This window comes from Pavona decussata, unplaced genomic scaffold (assembly GCF_977016875.1).
Source record: "Pavona decussata unplaced genomic scaffold, jaPavDecu1.1 SCAFFOLD_272, whole genome shotgun sequence".
NCBI classification, from domain to species: domain Eukaryota; kingdom Metazoa; phylum Cnidaria; class Anthozoa; order Scleractinia; family Agariciidae; genus Pavona; species Pavona decussata.
In genome coordinates, this window is record NW_028145674.1 from 79748 (window position 1) to 102136 (window position 22389).

At 40.8% G+C, this 22389-nt stretch overlaps 2 protein-coding genes across 2 annotated transcripts; both read right to left on the reverse strand.

Moving 5' to 3' along the window:
- Positions 1–2422: 2422 nt before the first annotated feature.
- Positions 2423–15640, reverse strand: LOC146455560 (uncharacterized). The gene is made up of 8 exons (XM_085094000.1): positions 15465–15640; positions 10866–10988; positions 8769–8938; positions 4624–8433; positions 3858–3995; positions 3413–3484; positions 2759–2832; positions 2423–2641 (listed from the first exon to the last, which is right to left on the reverse strand). Exons 1-8 carry the CDS (start codon positions 15482–15484, stop codon positions 2561–2563), a joined length of 4488 nt encoding a protein of 1495 aa, XP_084950126.1. The 5' UTR covers positions 15485–15640; the 3' UTR covers positions 2423–2560.
- Positions 15641–18117: 2477 nt separating this feature from the next.
- LOC146455561 (uncharacterized) lies at positions 18118–21713 on the reverse strand. Its single transcript, XM_085094002.1, has 4 exons — positions 21564–21713; positions 21379–21447; positions 19644–19787; positions 18118–18265 (listed from the first exon to the last, which is right to left on the reverse strand). The coding sequence occupies exons 1-4, from the start codon at positions 21627–21629 to the stop codon at positions 18218–18220; spliced, it is 327 nt and encodes a 108-aa protein (XP_084950128.1). The 5' UTR covers positions 21630–21713; the 3' UTR covers positions 18118–18217.
- Positions 21714–22389: the final 676 nt, after the last annotated feature.

Consider the following 22389-nt stretch of genomic DNA (forward strand, 5'->3'; position numbering starts at 1 on the left):
CCCCTCATCAGTCGCAGCGGACGTTCCCTCATCTACAGGAGAAAATACTTTGATTTCTTCAGTTGAATCGGCACAAGAGAACTCTAATCTTTTCCCTTCTAGCGCCCCATTGCCATCGTTGTTGATTTCATTTAAGCTCTGGTCTTTTTCTCCTTCAATCGCAGCACTTGTCCCCTTGAGGATCACGTCTGAAAACACTTCTTTTACATCTGGGACCTCAACAGTACTGGAAATGAAATTATCGTGGCTCGTTTCTTCCCGAGTGGCATCTTTGCCTTCGTTTGAACCACTTACTCTTTCATCAGTCTGTTCTTGTGACTTGACTGATGTTGCCTTGCTGAATTCTTTGCAATTCTTTTTCTCTAATTCCAATCGAGTTACATCCACCGTTTCTTCAAATACCCGTGTAATCTCTCCTACGAATTTCGTTTCCGTTGTGTTTTGTTTGGAATCGCAAAAGTTTTCTTCAACTTCCATTAACAAAGGCGGGCACTCAACAGTGTCCGTGAATACAATGTTATTAGACAGCTCAATGTCTCCCCCATTGTCTTCAATTAATGCTGTTTTCGGTTCAGGAGACACACCAGTGCCGTGGTCCACCGCTTCCCGAGGGCCCCCATCATTTGCAATCGTGAACACATCGCCAAATTTACAAATCGCCGCCAATAGGTTTTCATCCTGGTACACAAAATGGAATTTCAAATCCTCGTCGTATTCCTGGAAATCGAAAACCTGCCCTTTTAGGTTGCTCATGTGCCTTGACAACGCGTTCTCCCATTCTTCAGAATCTTCCACGGCTCCAGTATTCTGAGCACAGCGCAAAACATTCTCAACAGCTCTGAAATGATCCTGAACGCTCTCCTTTTCTGCTTGCAAGGCCTGTAGTTTTGCCTCCGTAATTTCACTAACTTTAGACACCAATTTGTGTCTGTGTTCTGTAATAGTTTGCATGAGTCGCTGCGCTGCGGTCTCGATGTGCAAAATGGTCCGTTTGCCTCGTTCGTGCACATTAGCCACCACTGTGTCAATTTCTGTCAGTGTTCGTTGAAGAGAACTAATCAAATTTGCCGCCTCTTCCATATGCATCTTTGCGAAGCGGAAGGCAAGAACTACAGAAGACACGGCCGGGAAGCTTTATCTGTTGTTCGGAATTATTTGATTATCAACAAGCCTTTGAATTTAAAATGCCTGTGTGATTAAATTGTTTCCCCGTGGGATTTATGAGTATGTAAAAACGACTTCGTTGCCTTCAAAACTCCAAAGGTACTCATAAACAAAATAAAAGCCCCGAGGGGCGGTCTTCACGAGTGCTTACTTTAAAACATCCAAACATCTTTTAAATTTCTCGTTGATTTTCACAATAGGACCGTTTTTACAAGAGAAGCGAGTGTTTATACGAGGGCTAGGCTTAGCTAAGTCGAAAATACTCCGGAAAATGGCAATTTCGGTCACGGCTTAGCTAAGCTTAAGCCGCGGCTTAATTTCCTCGTTCAAACGACCCTATTACCTTTGATTGACAAAATTCCCTTCCCGGCGACATAAAATTCAGTTAGAGGATTTGTGTGGAAAAGAAATGTGTTAGGCTCGCTATTGTGTCATCGGTTTTTCATACAAATCCTCGGAACCTTTCAGACATTCAAACCGTGTTAAAATCTCATGCTTACATACCAGCCGCCACAAACTTGGCAGTCCTGCCTACTTCATCACTAGTATTCTAATTTTACCCCATATTTTAGCTGGGTAGATCAAGTGAGCTCAGCCAGCACAAGGCGCCTTTCGAAGGTGCTACTTTACCGTTCCACTCATTCTCTCAATAAGACAGGCAATATAATTTTTTTTATCATTCATTTCCTATTTACATTTCTACAGACAACTTACTGGACACGCTTAATGTACAATCCATCCATGGCAAAAGTAACCAAGCGATTCGCCCGCTGCATGTAGGGCAATAAATAAGTCCTGTGTTAATGAAGCACGTTCGCGTTTTGAACACTATACAATATGCACAATTGAGCGACACGAAATGAGAAGAAAGTAAAACGAAAAAGCTTCGAACCGAACAGCTTTGCGGTTATCTTAAAGGGGAAGTATCACGCGAGTTTCATGTCATTTCAAAACCCAAAAATGTTTATCTGACAACAGAAACAAACAAACAAAAATATTTTTCTTTTTTTTTTTTGTTATAAATTATTACCCCAGTGCAATAAAGCTGTCGATTAGTGCCTCTGGCCAGAGACAGAGTAGGTCGGAATGGAATGAAACTTGAAAAATGTTAGGCTAACATTATTAAAGTTCTCGCATTTTTGTTTCCAAAATGCACTAGAACAGATCACGAGTTGTTCCTTTCAAGAATGGAGTTGATTTCTTCCTCTCGTTGTTCTAGAATTATTTTGTAGCTAAGTGAAGGTCTTTTTTTTCACCATTTTTACCAAAAGAGGTCAAAAACCCCATGATACTCCCCCTTAAAGGACAGAACGAAACGATTAACCCACACGGTGCTGCAACTACACGAGACCTCTTCGCGGTGAAATCAGCTGCGTTTATTTCCTTGGACGACTCGTTAGCTCGTGTGTAACATGTTTCTGTTGGGAGCATGCGGGTTGTTCTGCGTTGGTCTTGTTCCTGAACCAGTCCCACCACTCTAAAATGGGAAATTAAATTGACAAACGTAGTCAGTTACATCCAAAGGTATCGCACATTCAAACAGGAAAAGAACATTCATTTCGGGGAAAAAAAACAGAGATACTCGTCTCCATACCTGTTGTGTCTTTCGGGCTCCAGCGTCAGTCATTCTAGGTTTCTGTGAAATGACTTTGGTGATTTCTTCCTGGGCTAAAGATAAACGCCAAAACTTTAACATCAAATAAGCAACGCATAAATAAATTACAAATCCCCTGAACTTTATAGCACGCTAAATACTTTGTCTCGAAATAGATTTCCCCACCAGCACTTTTACATCGTTTAAGATTCCCACTATAAGCGCCCCTGAAAATAAGAGCCTCCCAACAAAAGCCCCCGAAATATCTGACGGAAATTAAGGCACCCACTCGCGTTCTTTCTCTCAAAAGCTCCTAGGCCAGTGGAAGCAGAGAGTGCGGATACACGCGCGCAAGCCACGCATATGAGTACGACTCTCCCGGTACTGATCAGACTGCGGTCCTCTTGATCTTAGGGTGCGTGTGTTCGTGCGCCCAACAACTTCTGCAAACTGTGAACTACCAGCCCAACTTGATCTTGGGGAATAGAAGAAGCTGAAACTATATGAGACCAGAGATGAAATAGGTGGGAACTTTTCCAACAGTTGCTTAGCTCTCCGCGTTAATCTTGATGACGGGGGAGAGAAAAGTCTTTTTCATATAGGCAGAGAAAAGTCAGTGACTAAGGTAGACTTTCAATTAACTATAATCATTACCTTTTAGTCTTTCGTTCAAACGGTCCAAAGACTGCAGCAACCTCTGCTCCTCTAATGAAAGAGCACTGGGACCTAAACGACAATAACAGCACATTTAATTGCAGCTTTGACCAAAAACAAACAAAAAAACACATATCTTAAAATCCGCAAAGAGGTGACAGTTACGCCCATTTCACGTTAAATTCAACGTTTGAAACTAAGTGAAGCCGAACCATGCCGAAATTAGCCTGCGCACGAATTTTCAAAGCAACACTGATATATAGATAACAATAAGCAAACCCCCATAAAAAGCGTCCTGGTTGGCTAAGCACAAACGATCATTATGCAAGGCCCGTAGAAGTAGAAAAGGTGACATAGCCCCCTTTAATTCGAGTACACTAAGACTGAGTCACGCTACAGTCGTCCTAACCAGTTTGGCACATCATTAACATCAGGCCTCACTCACCTGCCCTGCCAGTCATCATTGCTTGGTACTGTTGATGGGGAGGCTTGTCAGCAAACTTATCCTGCTGCCTGTGAAGCATTTCCCTTTCAGAAGCCATCATCACAGCTTGCATTTCCGCTGGAGACAGAGGCTGTGCGCCTGCAACGGCACAAGACAACACACATTTGCGAAATTTTTAAATTGCTCACTAATGACCTTTTAGGAACTACGAATTATCAACCAGCACTCTCTAACAATGGCTGGAACCCTTTCTAAAGCGCCTACAGTGACCAAAACCTAATTTCTCGTTTAGTATCACTTCTTGATCAAGCATAGCTTATTAGACAAAGGGAAATGATCACCAAAGATTAACCTTTTAATTGTCCCACACTACAACAAGAATTTAGAAACTACTTAATGTACTACCATGTGTACTATGAGAAGAAATCTAAAGAAACAGTGGGAAGAACACAACACCCGATCTAAATAAAACTGAAGTTGCCTTGTGAACTGGTCATTTCTTTGGATTTGGGCACAAATTTTTGTTTTTCCAGTTCTTTCAAAGAGTTCAGTTATCGAAAAACAGCAGGGTAATACAATACAAAACTGATATAACGAAATATTGTTACTGAATCTTGTTACTAATGCTAGTCCGCAAGTGCGATTTTTTTTATTTATTTATTATTATTTTTTTTTTGTCATAGGATGTCCTCCCCCCGCACCACCAGAAATGGGAGCAAGTTTTGAACAACAACCGATATACTAGCAGTGAAGGAAATCTTTTTACCTCTTGATGACACTGAAGCACTAGGTCCAGCCTGGCTCGGTGAAGGGTTATACTCATGCTGTCTCGGCAATGGTGGCTTACCATTTTGACCATGAGCGTGCTTCTGGGGGGGTCGTGTGTTTCTGGATGCACGGTGTTGCAACAAGGGCGATCGTTTAAGGGACAAACTGTCCGAAGAGCTGTTTCGCCTGAGTACTTCATGAGAGCCGTACCGACGCAGTCCCCCCAGTGTGCTTCCACCTCCCTGAGGAGGGGCCCCAAGGAGGTGCTGCCCATTTATAAGCTGACTGCCACGCACATTTTGCTGCGCACTGTTGCGCTGACTGAAAGCTTGTTGCATCGAGCTAGAACGCGTTCTAGAACGCCGTACATTCACTCTGTTCACGCACGAATCCGAACCCACGGACTTTGTGTCCCCACCATGGAGGTACGATCGAACGTGTGCCCAGAGATGGTTGATTTCATCATCTGTTGGTGTCTTGTCCAGAGATATGGACCTATTCATGTCACTGTTCTCTCTTTCATGAAGAGTAACACCCCTTGCCTGGAGTGGCGCTTCCCGCTCTTGTCGTGTCGTGGCTGCACTCGTGGGATGACCCACAGTTGACGTCGGATATTCGTGCCTTCTTTCCTCAAAAAGTAGCTCTTGGTTTACACCTGGAGCATAAGGAGGTTTCTGGACAATTACTTTGACTCCATCCGCGGCTCTAACTTTGCTGAGATACCCATCAAAGCCTCCTTGGTAATTGTCGTTACTGATAAAATCCATTGTGACACTGTTACCAGGAGGAGGTCTGCCTCCTCGTGATGTAGCTAGTTGATAACTATCATTGTTCACCAGATCCATTCTCGTGCCATTACCTGCGGGTCGCCCTCCGTGAAACCCAGCTGATTGGTAGCTGCCGTCAATAGCAGGATCCGGTCTGCTCATCCCTGCAGGAGGTGGTCTACCTGCTCGTGACTCAGCTGGTTGATAGTTGTCATCGTTCGCAACATTCACCCTCATACTGTTACCTGCAGGAGGTCTCCCTCCAAGAGGTCCAACCGATTGGTAACCATCTTCAGTACCAGCCCCCACCCAACCAGTCCCCCCTGCAGGTCTGCCTGTTCGTGACCCAGCAAGTTCATTGATTGCAACATTCATCCTCGTACTGTTATCTGCAGGAGGCCTCCCTCCATGAGACCCAACCGGTTGGTAACTATCCTCATTACCCACCCCCAGCCTACCACTCCCCACTGCAGGTGGTCTGCCTGCTCGTGACCCAGCTGATCCCACCCGAGGGTGATGGACTCGACGGTTGGCAGCATCTTGCTTTGGAGCATGATTCTCCATCACAGTATCGTCTTCTTGGTGAGACTTTCCATGGACAGGAGATGCTTGCTGGGTCAAATGATCCCGCTTGCCATCACCAAACTCTAACCTCAAGGAATTCAAAATTCTCTGATGCTGCTCCTCGGCTGCGGTGTGTCTAGCTCTCATGTTCATCATCTCCATGTTACGTTTGATGCCTTCAATAATACCATCATGATCCGCACTGTCAGATTTATCACTGCTAGCTCGTTTCTGAAGACCTCTTCCATTCCTGCTATTCCCTGATCGTGGTGAAGCTGAGTTTTGCCTCGTGATAGCACGTCCTGTTTGGTTATTCCCGCTAGCATTAGCACCTGCTTTGTTTTTCGCTGATTGCCCACTGTTTGACGTTGTAGCGTGGTTGTGGATTGCTTTACGTGGGCGAGCAGTGATTTGCTTTCTATAGAAAGTGCCTGGATGCACACGACCTCTGCCACTTTTCTTAGCAGCCGGAGGTCTTGGGATGAAAGATCTTGTGGATCGACCGCTTGATGAAGTGGTGGATACCGTTGATGAAGGCGAAGAGGACTGCTTTTGTCGCGATGACGTGGCCTTACTCGTCTCGCTCTTGGCTCCATCATGCAGTCTTCCACTTTCTTGTGGTTCAGCGCTTTCTGCACCATCTCTTTGTAATGTACGACCAGCAGAATGCGATGACACTGTTTCTTGTACTGGAGTTCTTGGTGGCTCATTGGACGGCACAACTTCTCGACCTTCAGGACGATAATTTGTTACGGCAAAATGTGACACGGACGGAACAGACGAGATTTCGGCCTCTTGTTGTTCTTGCTTTGTAGGACTCATTCCCATCAACTTAGTCCCAGCGCTGGTGTAGAAAGGATAAGGGAAATTCTGATGGAATGTTCCTTGAGCAGGGTACTGCAAACCACTGTGTATGTTTCCATTACGGTGGTAAAAATGCGGAGAAGTGACTACCGCAGGAGTGGCACTCGTGTCCGATGGCTGATAATACTGATAGGCAGTTGTAACAGCATAAGGATTTGTCATGTTCATGAATCCTGGCGTTGTATAAACAGGCTCACTCTCTCCAAGGGCTTTTGACACAGAGCCCTGGTCACTTTCTTCTTGGAGTTCACAAACAAGTCCCCTATCCCTGTCTCCAAAATGACCACCACTGGTTGAAGTCAGATCAATAAGCTCTTCTGCAGTACTTTCTGCGGTGCTCTGAACATACCTTTCTAAAGAATCTTTCAGTTCTGATGAACCAACAGTCCAAGTTAACGCACTGCTGTCTTTGCACTCCTCATTATTTCGTTGTTCCATTGAATCACTGTCTCCATGATTACCTTTTTCGTCCAGGCTGTCTCTTATAACCTCTAAACTGTCATTAAGCTCCTGGTCATTGACAACGTCAGTCTCATCTTTAAGTTCGTCTATGACCTTACTAGGATTATCCTGCCTTGAAGAGAACTGCTTACTACGATTCTCTTGCCTTGAGGAAGGCTGCATTTTCTCCTCGTATTTGGTTGGATGATTATTATCAATAGCAACAGGCTTGGGTTTTGGCTGATCACAGTGAACAACAGTGACAACAGATGGCTCCTTTCCAAAGGTCTTCGCTGCACTGTACCCCGTGCTAGTGCTAGCCTGCTCGGTCCCTGTTTGGGCCACTGATGTCAGCCCTGCAGATTTGTTTCCCTTATGGTTCGCTCCTGACTGCCCTGATGTGGAAACAGAACTTGCTGGCGGCATGTTATAATAGCTGTTTGTATTCCGAGCATACAGCATGATGTATGCCTTCGTACTTTGCTTCTCCTCTGTGACAAGTTGCCCAGTCACGCCATCATCGAACTCGATACTGTCAGAAAACGTGACTCTTCTCTTACCAGCAGACTTTGGAACAGGTCTATCACCTTTGGCCATTATCCCTGACCTGGAAAACGTGCCTAAATCTTGTCCTTTGGCAGGAAGCTCATCCAGGCTATCTAAGCTTGTGACACTCCCCCCTGGCGATTCCCTCCCCATGATACATGGCAAGGCACCTTCAGGAGGGTCCTTTTGAAACTCATCTTTAATGAATGCGAGCTTTGGTCCACTTTTTGCGATAGCATCAGCTCGCAGCTTTTCTTGCTCAGCCATTGTTAATACATTAGTGACAGGTCCATTTTCTGTTATTTCACCCATTTTCCCACCCATTTCATAGTCCCCATGCCTTCCACGGACTACCGATGTATCATATGGATCATAAGCTGGCTGTGTGGAATACAGCTTTCCTTCATTTAGTCTGAAATCATTCATCGCATACAAAAATCCACTGTTTGTACAACCGTTGTGTCTGTAATTTGCTGGCATTTCATTTCTCCAAGTCTCGACTCCAGCCTGTTGTTGTGATGTTAGTTGTGCTGGCTGCACAGCAGTATGCAGCACTTGTTTTCCATCCTTGACTTCTACCACGTGACCTCTCACTACATAACGACCATCACGAACTGGAATTGGCTCTGAAACAGAACAAGTTACAACTGTCTGTAAAGTAAACTCAATATCTCCTGTTTGAGTGGCTCCTCTTTGGGATTATTTTCACCCATGGACTTACAAGGCAGAATCATCTTGTACAGTACAACAGTTCAACAGGAAACTACTGCTTAATATTGTTCATTTGATTTGGACTGACTGACTGACTGCGAGCCTGCCTGATTGACTGATTGATTGACCGACTGACTGACTGCCTGCCTGCCTCAGTTGATAAAACCAAACACATGAACTGGCCTTGCTCCAGGCAATGGGGTTCTAGAATATACATATTATTAATACTGAATTCACACTGAAACTGTACCTTTATCAGTTTGATCAACATCCTCTTGTTGTATTAGCTGCTTCCTCTGCAAAGTGTCCTTCTGGAATCGTTGAGTCGCTTCTTGCTGTTCTTGTTTTCTCTTGGCTAATACCTCTTCTCTTGTCTTCTCTTCATTCTCTTGCTGCTCTTTTTTTCTTTCTTCAAGGGCTCTAAAGTGATGATAAATATTTGGTATTCAACAAAAATTGTTGTTCATGAACATATATGTGCATAGCCTATGCACATATCCTTTTCTGACTTTTGTTTCATCCACCAAGAAAAAATGTCTGTTAACCTGAAGGCGCTGTTACACTAGGCAAATTTTCTTGCAACTTGTCTTGCAATTTCGTTGTGCCATTGTGACACAAGTTGCACGGATCATCGCCTAGTGTAACATGCCCTGAAATGAACATGCCTCGCAATGTTTTTGTTGCAGTCACCATTGCACAAAGTTGAACCGACTTCTACTTCTCGCAACAATTGCAACAACAACAAAAAATTGCGAGACAAGTTTGTTTCAGGGCATGTTACACTAGGCAACGATTCATGCAACTTGTGTTGCGACAAAATTGCAAGACAAATTGCCAGAAAAATTGCCCAGAGTTAGAGCGCCTTGAGGTTACATGTCAAACCTTTTTTTGTTGCCTACCTGTACCAGCTAAAATTACTGATTGATAGCATTTAACTTGGAAAGTGAAACATGCTGGAAAAGTCATGACACTGTATGTCCTCACAGGCTAGTATGTGTACAGCCTCTGGACTAGAAAAAAAATAATGAGTATTCATTTTGCTAAAAGCTTTTGTTCCGTGAAGCATACAGTGTAAGTCAGATCTAGGAAATTATCCATCATACCAGGTCAAGCTCTGTGGTATTTGAACATTGTTTTTATAAGGTGGAGAGTACATGCAAAGGTGTTAAGATACACAATTGGAACGCAGTCCTGCACAACTTACAAATATAATACTTTTCAATACAACACATTCATGAGCATACACGTATTCTGAAAATACTGAAAAATACAGTAAATATGGTGAATCAGTAACCAAAACTGTTACACTGTAACTTCACTCTTAAAATCAACCAATTTCAGCAACATTTTATATTAAATACATATTTCCCCAATGACAACAACAAATTAGAGAGAACAAAATTGACAAGTGCACCAGATTTTGTAACCAAATGACTCATGACCATCAAAAGGTAGGAGTCCATACTGCATCAAAACATTGTGAAAAACATTATCTAGCAGAATGCAAAGCCTGGTTTACACGTATGACACAACCATAAGCAAAGCACAAACACAAGGATGTTTACACGTGTGATAAGTATAAGCATAAGGTGGCATACACAAGTGTTGAAGCATAAAAATTTGGCGCAATCGCGTGGTCGGGCTGCCTTTCGGGGCAAGATTTGATTCCAACATGGCGGAAAATAGCAACGCATGATTAACTAGAATGTACGCTGACAATTTGTCACTGTTTTTCATTTTCCTATGCTTGCGCTTGTGTTTATGCTTGTATCGTCCCGGTTTACATGTATGATGCAAACAAAAGCACAAGGGAATGGAAATCATTCCATTCTCTTGTGCTTGTGCTTTAATGCTTGCGTCGTTGCCTCATACGTGTAAACCAGAACAATGCAAGCATAAACACAAGTGCAAACACAAGGCGCTTATGCTTGCATCACACCGGTTTACACGTAGGTTTCTTGTGCTTATGCTTGTGCTTATGCTTATGCTGGCATCATACGTGTAAACCAGGCTTAAGTAATACAACTGTAGTAAGCCTAATTCCTGAATTACATTTACCAACTGAAGCTGTATTTCCAGAATTACAAACTGAAAACTAAACAAGGTGAAACATTATGATGATGGCGAAAAGCTAACCACGGTGAACTATTAATCCTCACATGGGGCAGAACTGTTAAAGGTGCTAATTTCACTTCAAGGACATTTAATAGTTCATTTGCAGATCAAATATAATTCACATGTTTAGTTAACTTCAAATATTCACAACACCCCAACTTTAAAATTAATGTTTACTCCTGAACAGCTTACATGTACGTACTTCAACAAATCATGCAATATTTGTTCTTACTTTCTTCTGCGATTTGTCTCTTTTGATAACTCCTTAGCCCTGTCACTTCTTGCCTTTACAGAATCCTTTTTATCTTCTTTAAGCTGATCAAGTCGCTCTTGTTGGATGGTCTTGAACTTTTCACTGCACAGTTGTCAAGGAATGTAATAAAAAAAATAACACAGAGTGCCACATGCAGTCATGCATTTTAGCAAACAAGAATTGTGAAGTAGGTTCGGGTCTTAACAGAACAACATTAAGCCACCAAACCACAGATCAAAACCTCAACGCACCTGTCCTACAGGTCTTATAGACTCAGTGACTCCAAAAACCAATACAGAACAAAAAATAGTAATAAAGATCCAGAAATTTGCTACACTTTTAAATTATTCTGACAGATGAAGGTGATGTACAACCATTTTACAATTTCAACCAAAAAATATTTCTAATCAAATAAACTCAACTAAATAAAATTATTTGACATTAATGTAGTCTTTTGCTGGGACTATGAAAAGAGAAACATATCACAGTCTTTAACTCTGTATTTCAAAGAAAAAAAACACCTGTTTTGGGAAACAATGTAAACATCTTAAACTGTAAAATTACTGCTTCCAACACAACAAATTGCTACCATAAATCAAACTATCGCAACCCAAATTATATACACAATGATTAGACAGCGAAATTGTCAGTGGTTAGTGAATAGTTCAAAACAAAAGTTAAAGATTTAAGCCACTCATTCACAGGTCAAGAAAGTTGTTATCAGACTTTTTGACATTCAATGTGATTCATGCATTAAGTTCAGTGCAAATAAAGCTTGACAGCTTGAAAAAAATTGATAATACTGACCAATAATACAGCATGTCTGTTGCCTAACAATTAAAGGCAAGAGAAGTTCAGAATACAGTGTACAAGAAAGTCAAGTTTGTTTAATGTAGAGAGTTGAACTATGAAAATTTAACAGTTGCTAATATTTTAAAAAGGGAACCTACATTGTACTATATAAATTTATCAATATTTGATAAACATGAAACTCATTTGCATAATTATTCACTTTGAAACAGTCAAGCATGCATCTAGCGCAAACAGGTTGTGTATGTGTGCATAATAATTTTTTTCTTTTTTAAATTCTCTTTATAAGCAACGATTAAGCATTTTAAAAATTTTTGTTATGAAAGGGCCTTACCTCTTTCTTAGATGTCTATATAACAACTATAAATCAAGGTTTCAAGGAAATACACAAAAGCCTCACAGGTTTGCAGCATCAAAGAAACTTCAACAATATAACCGATAACTTTCTATTTAATGTTTTGAATGACTGGGTATACATAAAGAAAACGAGAGATGTACACAAGTAATTTTCTTTAGTTTATCCAATGACAAGTTGTAGGTTTACCTAACGCATCTAGTAATTACACCAAGTGAAAACAATGTCAATGCTATGTCATTTAATATCAATCAGAGAGATTTTCACAACGGCATCATTTTTACTATAACAACTGGAGTCAGAGTTTTCCAAGAAAATCACCTATTAATGTTTTGCTTGTCACCAACCATTTTTTAGAGGTAAGAATCACTTGTCATAACTCAACTCAGTAACATTACATGAATGAATTTACATAAAATTCAATATAAAAATCATATAATTTCAGTCATGGTTATACAGAGTAGTTACCTAAAGACTCATCGCCCAGAATTTTATTGTCTTTCATGACATTTAATTGCAGTACAGTAATCTGATAGACTCGGCATAACAATTTCTGTGTTTAAGAGCAAGTCAGAAGATTTTGTCAAGAAAGTTGTGTCAATAAATTTATTTGCCAAATGAATATGTTTCTATCTCAATGAAGTACATGTAACACTCAGTTTTCGAAACAGCACAGAGTGAGAAAGAGTGCAATAAACAAATGATGTCCAGCTTATCGCTCTATTCCTGTTCAGCAGGTTGGCTTTCTAATTGTTAAATTATAGCTAAACACAGCTCAGAGAATTTAATAAAAGCAGGAGTTGTGCAGGCCTTCCACCTATTTTTAATGCAGTTAAATGCAATTTAACTATGCTAACAACAAAGAAAAACTGACATTCATCGAGCAGTCAGCGGCTCCTTGTAGTTAGTGCATGCACGGAGCACCACATTGTGGTAGCGTGTTCAAGCGTGGCAGAGAGTAGCAGACTTTCTGTGCATGTTCTGGTTGATTTGTCTTGGTTTTTCTGCCCCTCCCCCCTCCCCTTTTTCTGTCTTCCACTGCTAATGTAGTGTGACGGGTGTCCAGATAACTATGCATTGGGGCTCATGGCTGGGTTGGGGGGATTGCCAGCCATGGGAGCAATTGTTACTGTCTAGGGCCCGGCCGGTCACAGTGGGGGCCACTGGACTTCCCAGGCACCCTTCGTCCAATCAGCTTGATGCAGTTGTTAAACTGGGCCAAACCACCCAACTCCTGGGCCAAACCAACCAAGTGAGCAGGATCGAAGTGCGATAATTGGTGCAAGTATCACAATGGCAGTGGCTACAGTGTAGTAATAATAGTTAACATTTATTCACCGAAGTGGAGGAGAATAGTGGTGGATATAACTATCCACCACTTTCACCGACACTGAGGTGAATAATTGTTTTAGTATATACCACACAAGCTGAATAACTAGTGGACCAAAATTCCTTTATTTTTGACAGTATACCAACAAATGGTGGGAAATTTTAAAATCTTGCGCGCCCCGCGGTAAGCGATTTCTTGTTGTAGAAAGTTCCGTCTTGCTTTCTCGCGAACAATTAAAACTTTTTGAGACACTTGTTTAGTTGCTAAGGTGTCATTTCTTTAATTGTTGTGTGAAATTCGTCTTGATTTTGAAACCATGCTCCAAAACATTAGATGTTTTATTGTCTACATTGTAATTATAATGCTCAGCAGTTTTCGTAAACAAGGCATTGCAGTTTCATTTTTCGCCTTAGAATATGAGGTTGGAAAGGTTAAATAACTTACCATTTAATACCGTCAAACTAAACTTTGTTACCAATTTTGTATTTTTTGCAACAGCCACCTCGTTTATCTAGTAACTAAACTCCTCTTTTGTGACCGTGACGAAACGGGAAGCCATCTTGTTTCTCTTCGGTTACTAGGAGGTGAATAGTACTTGGCTAATCACCTCCGAGCTAGCCAATCAGCGCGCGCAAAAAGTAGATGTACTATTCATTTGTGCGGTATATACTACTAATAATAATACTAAGGTTCTTCTAGAGCACAGCTACTTATTCTCAGTGCGCTTTACAAATATAGTAAGGTAAAGGTAAAGTCGCACAAGAGCCTAAGTGGCCCTCACAGCCGAAGCTTAGCCCGGTTTCTGTAGCATGAAGCAACTAGGAGTATTGTTACTCCCCCCTGGATGGGATGCTAGTCCATCACAGGGTTACCGCCAGCAGTATGTCGCCGGGCCCATTTAAACACCTGGGTGAAGAGAGACATAGTGGAGCAAAGTTTCTTGTCTAAGGAAACAACACAGCAATGAAGAGACCAATCAGGCCTCAAACCAACGACCCTCGGACCCTCCAACCGTCCGATCGAAAGTCCAACGCGCTAACTTCTACACCACCACGCCTCCAAATATAGTAGCGAGTACAAATAATGTTGTCAGACTTTAAAGCAATTTCACATTTCAAGATTTTGTGAAGGAGCATGCCCACAGACATCCCTGGAAGCTCGCCCCTTCAGTGCCCTAAACACTTACCTTGGTTCTCCTGAACATCTGGCTTAAAAGCCCCATCCTAACAACATTTCTGTCCCTTCGAAAAACAAAACAAATTAACTTTCCCATATTACTCAAGTTTAGGGTGAAAAAACACCAAAGAAAATGCTAGTATTTCTTTTCAAATTTTGAATCCGAACTTCTGAGGTGATTGAGACCTTCTGAACATACATTCACTGAAAAGGACCATTGGATGTCCCTGATCTATAACTGCTTTAAGTTGTCTGGTTCAATGATTCAGCCTTCAAATTCAGATTTCCCCAAATACACAAGCTAAACACGGACTTAAGTCATCACTTCAGAAATAAAACACTCATACATGTATTTATAGTTCTGTATTTATTTTGGGATCCAAAGGTTTGAATCTAACGAATTTGCTTATAACTTTAGCACAAAGAATCATGATCATTTCTTTTCTCCTCCGTTCAAAGCCAAACAAAAGGAAACAACCAAAATAATATATATTAGCAATTTCCCAAGTTTCTTGAATTGTTAGCAAATTGCCACCAGTTAACTAGTTAAATTCAAGCCTTCAGATCACAAACAAATACAGACCTAGACTTCTTATATATGATAACCAGCCTGTGTGCCAAATTTAAGCACATTTGGAGAAAGCAGGACCATACTAAAGTCAAATCGTCACTTGTGCCTTTTTTTTCTAGCAAGCCTTAAATCCGAATACAACTCTCTTTAAGAGATCAACTTCACAAGTAGAAAGACAAATTATCCATCATAAATTTCTACATATCGATAAAAAAATAAATTTAAGATGGAACGAAAATCAACAAACCTCAAGCTGAACACTCAGAAATAAGCCTACGAAAGTAAATCGACATGTTACGATCTTCACCATGGAAACGGTCGACTCATAAAGGATACGAATAAGCGCCCTTTAACATGCTACATCCTCACAAAATCCAACGAAAGCATGCCAAGAGAATCCCTCTATGATATATATGTTAGTCAATCCTTGATTTAATTCCACTGAAGAGTTATAAGCGGTGATTTCCACAAACTTTGACCGTCAGCCATGTTTCTCTATCATGGCAACAAGCTTTTCCCTTCCGCAAAGACAGTTGGGTACTACTCGCCCCAGCATCTTGTTGTACCTCGGCCAATGGCAAAATGGGCACAGGATACCCAAGCCCTAAGCAGTAAGTTCTTTGCGCAAAATTGGACAAATTGTACAGCAGAAAAAAGTTTCACACTTGAGAGAAAAAATATGAATGATTTTTTAAATAACATTGCCCTCCTGAACTCCTTCGCATGGCTATTTTAGACTGAATGGGTCCAGTCATTGCAGCGGGTAACGATGCCCGTTTACTTTAATAGCTTAGGCTACCCAAAAACGACTCAAGACGCAAAAAGGCATGCAATGGATATGGAGTTCAGTCAGTTAACCGCCTCTCGGTTAACTCAGTTGGAAAAGCACCAGATAACTTAGTGGGACCACCTCCATAGGATCACCACCCAGTGTGGTGGTGGGGAAGCTTGCGTGTCTCTGTGAGATCATGACCCCTAGAGATATGCGGGCATGAGTTTCAACTCCAGCCAGAGCCCCCCATGCTGGACAGGCAGAAGGTTTGAGCCCAGACAGAGAGGTCCTCTTGTCTTCCAGGTTGGGGGTTGAGCGTAAGGCTAACAATCTTATCTCTAAAAAAGTAGTACTACACTGAACCGAAACCAGTAAAGCAGACAATAATCAGAATGGGACAGGTTAAGTTGTCCCTTGCGGACAAGAATGAAGCCATTGGGCTCACCGAAAGGCATCCAAAGGTCGATAGACTTGTTCTAACTGAAGTGTAGGACGAGGATTGGTTGTTGGAATGTGAGAACTGTTGCCAGCAAGTAAATTCGCAAATAAGCGAACTGAGGACGTAAAGAATAGCTGTTCCTACCGGAACACAGTTTAACGAGCCTGTCATAACATCTACAGGAGAAACATTCATACACGCTGGTAAGGACGAGGATGTCAGCTACTAACCTCAGGGAGAAATGCTGAAAGTAGTGGACTGCTCGTGGGACAGAGCCAAAACCTGATTAGCTAAACATTAGCAAAGGAATCGTGTGACCCTATGCTACCCCGGGAGTGCTAAAGATTGATGATGTCTATAGGCGACTTCGATATGCTGGCGTCCAATCTCGGGATAACGGGAGGAAACGTCGTACCAGATGTCACAGGACTCGGTTGTTCAAAGAGCTGGATAAATCGCTATCCAGCAGATAAAATGTACTCCAACAGGAGCCCTTAATGGGCTCCTGACTCCAACCCATACATTTTATCCACTCTTTGAACCACTGGGACCCGATATCAATTTTATCACACAAAAAAAATAGTGAAAATTTTTCTTCTGTACAAAACGTTATAATTTCGCTATTACGCAACGGTTACCGTGATGCTCAAAATACGCGATTCTAGCGCACACATTACAATTTCAGGTCATCATAAAAGCTCGCAGAACAACTTAGGCTTGTTGTCCACATACAAGCTGTTTATACGTTTTTACGAGGTTCATTCGAGAAGTCGAATGTCCATGTAAGTGTTTTAACCCTATTCAGCCTCGGGTGGAGGGAGGGGGGGGGGGGGCGGGGAAATGCCCACGCTGTCTCTGAACAAAGATAAAATTTTAAATATGAATGCATACACCACAAAACTTGGTGACTTTTCCTAAAGTTTATCTGGCAGCATTTTGATATTTATAATAACTAATTTGTCACGTGACTTGGTGTTGCCATTGTAAGACGATTTTAACATCCCGAGTTTTCCACATTTAGATTTTTTCTTTTTACCTTTTTACACTGCTTGTTATTCTCCTAACTTTTACACATCTCACACCATCTTGATTCTTTGAAAATTTCTGAACCAATTTGGACGGAATTTTTCAGTTTGGAGATGGCGAGAAATCACAAATGGTGGATCCCAGCGGTTGTGAAGAACAAATAACATAATTCTCCCATGATATGTCATCAGTGCACTTTATGGACCTCATAGGAAACAGTTTTGTGCATGCTTTATGCCCTCCAACCACTTCAAGCCTCATTGTCATAGCCTTAATGGCCTTGAAGTGACTGATGAGGGCCTCTGATCACACAGGACAGACAAATGGTTAACACAAGCAAGTTGTGGATGCGATCAAGTACCTCTGCTTGCAGGACATTGAGCTAGTAGTACTCACAAAATTTTCAAAACACTAAACAACCAATTTAACTGTGCTTTCAAAGTAAATAGGCCATTTCCGAGTTGCTATGAACCTCATTATGAAAGCGAGGCTAAGTGCAAATCTTTTCATATAAAAATTAGTTTTGTTTGCATTTAAATAAAAACTATTTTTAATAATAAAGACTTTGCACTTAGCCTCGCTTTGACAATGAGGTTCAAAGCAACTCGGAAATGGCCTATCAATGTTGTGAATAGCAAAACTATTTCTATAGTGGATGTAGATTCAAGGCAGCCTACAATACAGTACAGCTGTTACCCTTACTTCAGTCACTCTGCAATGCCTTTAAGGTAGGAACTGTCACTAACAGAGGGTACATTTTTAACCTTTATTTACACCAAAATAATCTTAACAACACTCCAATTAACAAGACTCAGAAAGAAAAGGAAATGAAGGGAACAAAACAAGTGGATCTTAAAACAGTGGCCGTGGAGGCTTGCCTTGTTGGATATCCTTCCGTTGCTGTGGGAAAAAAATGAGACAAAAAAGAAGCATTTAAGAATATACACCACACAACATATTATTCACAAATAGGCAAACAGCCCTACAGAGGTTTGTTCAGGAGGTTGCAAATTAACATTATCATGATGTACTGCACTTACGAAAAGCTATATTCCAGGTTATCCTTTAGACAAGATAGACTTCCCCAAAAAAATTATATGAAAACCCACTAGATTACAGTAAACCCCCGCATATAAGAACCTAGAATTTTCGAGGCGAGGCTGAACAGGTTCTTATATTTTAGGGTAATGTAGTTTTTCACAATTCAGGTTGATTAGGTTCTTAATAGGTTCTTATTTTACAGAGGTTGTCAGAGTGTAACCATTGGCAGATTGAAATATTGTACTACTAAATACAAAATGGTTTAGCACTAACTGAAATCTAGTGAAAATCCAAACAAATGTAAATCAACGAAAACATAATTATACACAATAAATTTTTGTCAGAAGTTTCTCATACAATTAAAATCCAGAATTTTGACCATCAAAAATTGGAGTGATTGTTTTTGTATAAGAACCTATTTTTCTTTGCCAGGCTGAACAGATTCTTATATTTTGGGGTATTTAAATGCCAAATTTCAGCCTGTAGGTTCTTAAATATATCACTAGGTTCTTATATGCCGGTTTTTCTGTATCACCACAGCAATATAAGATATCAAGTTCTAATTAGTTAAATAAGGGTTATTCTGTAAACTAAGCCAATTTTATCGGTAAAAGCCAAAGAAAAAAGCACTTGTTGTTTGTCAGTTGTTTATGGTCTGATGGTTGATTGACAACTGAAGGTGAGAATGGGCTGGCCAGGCCCCTTTTATACTGAAACTTCCTGTTCAAAAATGTATGACTACCCCCAATTTTCTCTTTGGATTCCAACAGCGAATGCTATTAAAGAACTACTTTTCCCACATAAGTATAAACTGTGCAAAAATACTTTTGTATCAGAACATCTCTACAGGCACTGACCTTAAAGGTGAAAATTGTAAAACAAAAGCTAACAGTCCATGTATTTATACAGTACTTGGGAGGATCTTTCATCTGAAGGATTTTGAGATCTCAGAGATTTTACAGGGAGGGTTAAATTAATGGAGGCTTATTTTTGGAATTTTATGATGCAGTGAACTTCAAAAAGTCATAAAAATGTGAGCTATGGCTACTGAACAAAAGAAAACTACCTACTGCTCAACCTGCTCTGTGATAAAATGAATAACATTTAGGGCAAGATGTGGAACAATAATATTATTTTAATCCTTTAGTGACCAGTACTTTATACCCATGGCAACTGCATTTTAACCTCTGTTTGCTTGGAATAAAGAGAAGTATTGACACAAAAGGCCTAAGCCTACCTCCATTTTCTTTGCAAAGAACAAAAGAGCCCCCGGTATCACCAGACAGAATATCACTGCATTACGCACACTTCTTGGCTTCCACTTGAAGTACATGTCTGGATTCTCTCTAATCCAACCATATCTCTCAATTGCTGGATCTTTCTGTTAAACAAAACAACACAAGCTCATATACAAGCTCATATGACGATTGCCTCAGCCGTTTCTCAATTTGTTGGTACCTACACCTGTAGTAGTTAAGTACATAGTTATGACACTACAACAGCAAGACTAGTTATCAACCACATTCCTGTCATTAAAATTCTTCATCTAGGTCCCCTAGGTATTCTCTTCCAACACATATCACTGGTTCATCTAGCCTTCCTTCCTTCAAGAACTGAATGCACCAGTTTTCATTGAAAGAATTCTGAATTTTCCATGCAGCACAAACACAGCATAGTCTGAAATGTCAGCCGTCTCCTCCCCCTAACCCAAACGCAGCACTATACTCTCTCTCCAATTCAGCCCGGGGTATCCAATCGATGGAATCGATAATCGATGACAATCGATATCAATCGATATCAATTGATATCAATTAATCGATTGATATTGATAATCGATGACCAATTGATAGATAAATTGGTATCGATTGGTTGCAGATTGAAGGAACCGGAATCGACGCATAAAAAACACAACTTTGTACGCAGTAATTATAAACACATTTCATTTTAATGTTAACAGGAGAACAATACTCTCTTCTTTCTCTTTAACATTAATGCCCCGTCCACAGGAATCCATTTTTTTTTGACAAATTAAAAGTTTGTTCCATTGAGCCAATCTATAGACTTCAAAAAACAGAAAGTGGTTGCATCATACCTTCACAGCAAAATTGTGGTAACAGAAGTTGTACTTTTGCAAACAATGAAATTGCCAACAACAGCAGCATGAGTTATTGCAAAATAATGAATAAAGCAGCAATACCTACCCTTATAATAACGAACCTAATGGTGGTTAAAACAAAGATCACATACATACAAACTAAAAAATCTATGAAGGCGCCAATTGTGTCTAAAAGAAATAAAAATGTAGCAAAAGATAAAAAAGACGTTCCTTTTTTTCATCATAGTAGTAAGTGATGGGCCATTTTAGTTTTGGGGTTTGGTATATTCTTTGCGTTGAGAAGACTGGGTTGGAATTTGTTTTACCAATTTCGTCCCCAGGGCTTCCTAAAAATGGCGGTTGGTCGGATAGGTAGCGTGCATGACATCTGCTCAAGGTTGCTGAGCCAATCGATAGCAATCGATGAACGGTTTTGTGTGGTTATCGATTGGCCGATACCAATCGATATTAATTAACTAATTTATTGATTGATATCGATTGATCGATTGAATTTCCGATCGCCGGTTTCCATCGATTGTATACCCCGGGATTCAGGCTAAGCACTATTTTGTATTTATTCCGTTTTCGAGGTGACCTCTTTATAGAAGCCCGATGTTTTATTACGGTTCCTCGCCATATCTTCATTGTTACTTTTGTCTTTGAATTATGTCTTTTATGGCAAGCAACGATGATGATGATCAATACAGTGCAAAAAATACAAAGGCAACATAACAGGTTCGTGGATATCACGCCAATATTTTAAGAAAACTACGAGTGACATTCTATCTTCCTGGCCTAAAAAATAACACTGACTTACTGAGCTATATTTGACACTAAAAAGGGCAGTTTAATAGAACGGCCTCCAAGTTTTACTTACGATAAGACTGCTACATTGTTCTGGGGGCTTCCACTTTCCAGTGGCCTTGTATTCAGCGGCATACTTTTCCTACGAAAACAAAGAACAAATCGGGTTCATCTAGCCATGAATATAGCGCAGAAAGACTATTTAAGATTCAAATATTCAAAAAGCAATACTTTGGAATGTAAAGGATTGACTGATACCTTCAATTTCAGGCTTTCTTCCGTGGGACTTGGCCCGTATGGATACGAATACCTGCCTTCCGCCATCTTGGATCCAACTACATCTTAGTGCCAGGTCTCCATCAGATACACTTAACCGGGCAGCATCCCTTCCCGAGGGATCCGCTTTTTCGTATCATTTTGTAAGCGTTTCTAAAATATTCAGAAGCATTTCAGCCATTCCAACAGCACATTACAACTACTGAACGTCCGGTTTTCACTCTTGTGTGTGCCTGTGTGGGCCCCAGATTTTAAAGCAGGGTTTATGTTTCGACCACTCTTTTTCTTCATTACTAATGTACTCAACTAACAATTATTCCACGAGCGCGCGTTGGATATGAGGATATATAAACAATAGCCTCCATTTGGCGCGAAAATATGCTCAGATATTTGTCCGCGGACATTATCTGTTCCGAGAAGCGAACAGTTTTCCGAGAGCGAAGCTCGAGGAAAACTGTGAGCTTCGAGGAGCAAATAATGTCCAAGGACAAATATCTGAACATATTTTTAAAGTCAAATGGAGGCTATTGTGTTTATTATCCTTCAAATATTTTTCGCAACATGCGGGAATCTCGGCAGGATCTGCCATTCTGCCATATGTCAATCACGTCAAAGTTTGTCAGTTGGCTTCCAAAATCTCCACGTCACATTTCGCTTCAGGTCGAAAGCGTTTGTTTGGGGAAAAGGTAAAACATTTGAAAGGAAAGTAAACATGTTTAATTCCGTGAAAGACAAAAGCAAGATACAAGTGGCGGATAAGGTTACAGGGAATCTAACTACCTCTCGAGGACAAGCTAAAGATCACTGA

Coding starts and splice junctions, on each gene's coding strand:
- LOC146455560 (XM_085094000.1), bottom strand. CDS start 15,484: ATGTTAAAGGGCGCTTATTC. Junction 8,434..8,768: donor TGTTGATCAAACTGATAAAG/GTACAGTTTCAG, acceptor GTTCTGTTTCAG/AGCCAATTCCAGTTCGTGAT. Junction 2,833..3,412: donor TTTGAACGAAAGACTAAAAG/GTAATGATTATA, acceptor GTTTATCTTTAG/CCCAGGAAGAAATCACCAAA.
- LOC146455561 (XM_085094002.1), bottom strand. CDS start 21,629: ATGGCGGAAGGCAGGTATTCGTATCCATACGGGCCAAGTCCCACGGAA. Junction 21,448..21,563: donor AAGAAAGCCTGAAATTGAAG/GTATCAGTCAAT, acceptor TTGTTTTCGTAG/GAAAAGTATGCCGCTGAATA. Junction 19,788..21,378: donor AACAATGTAGCAGTCTTATC/GTAAGTAAAACT, acceptor TTTGTTTAACAG/AAAGATCCAGCAATTGAGAG.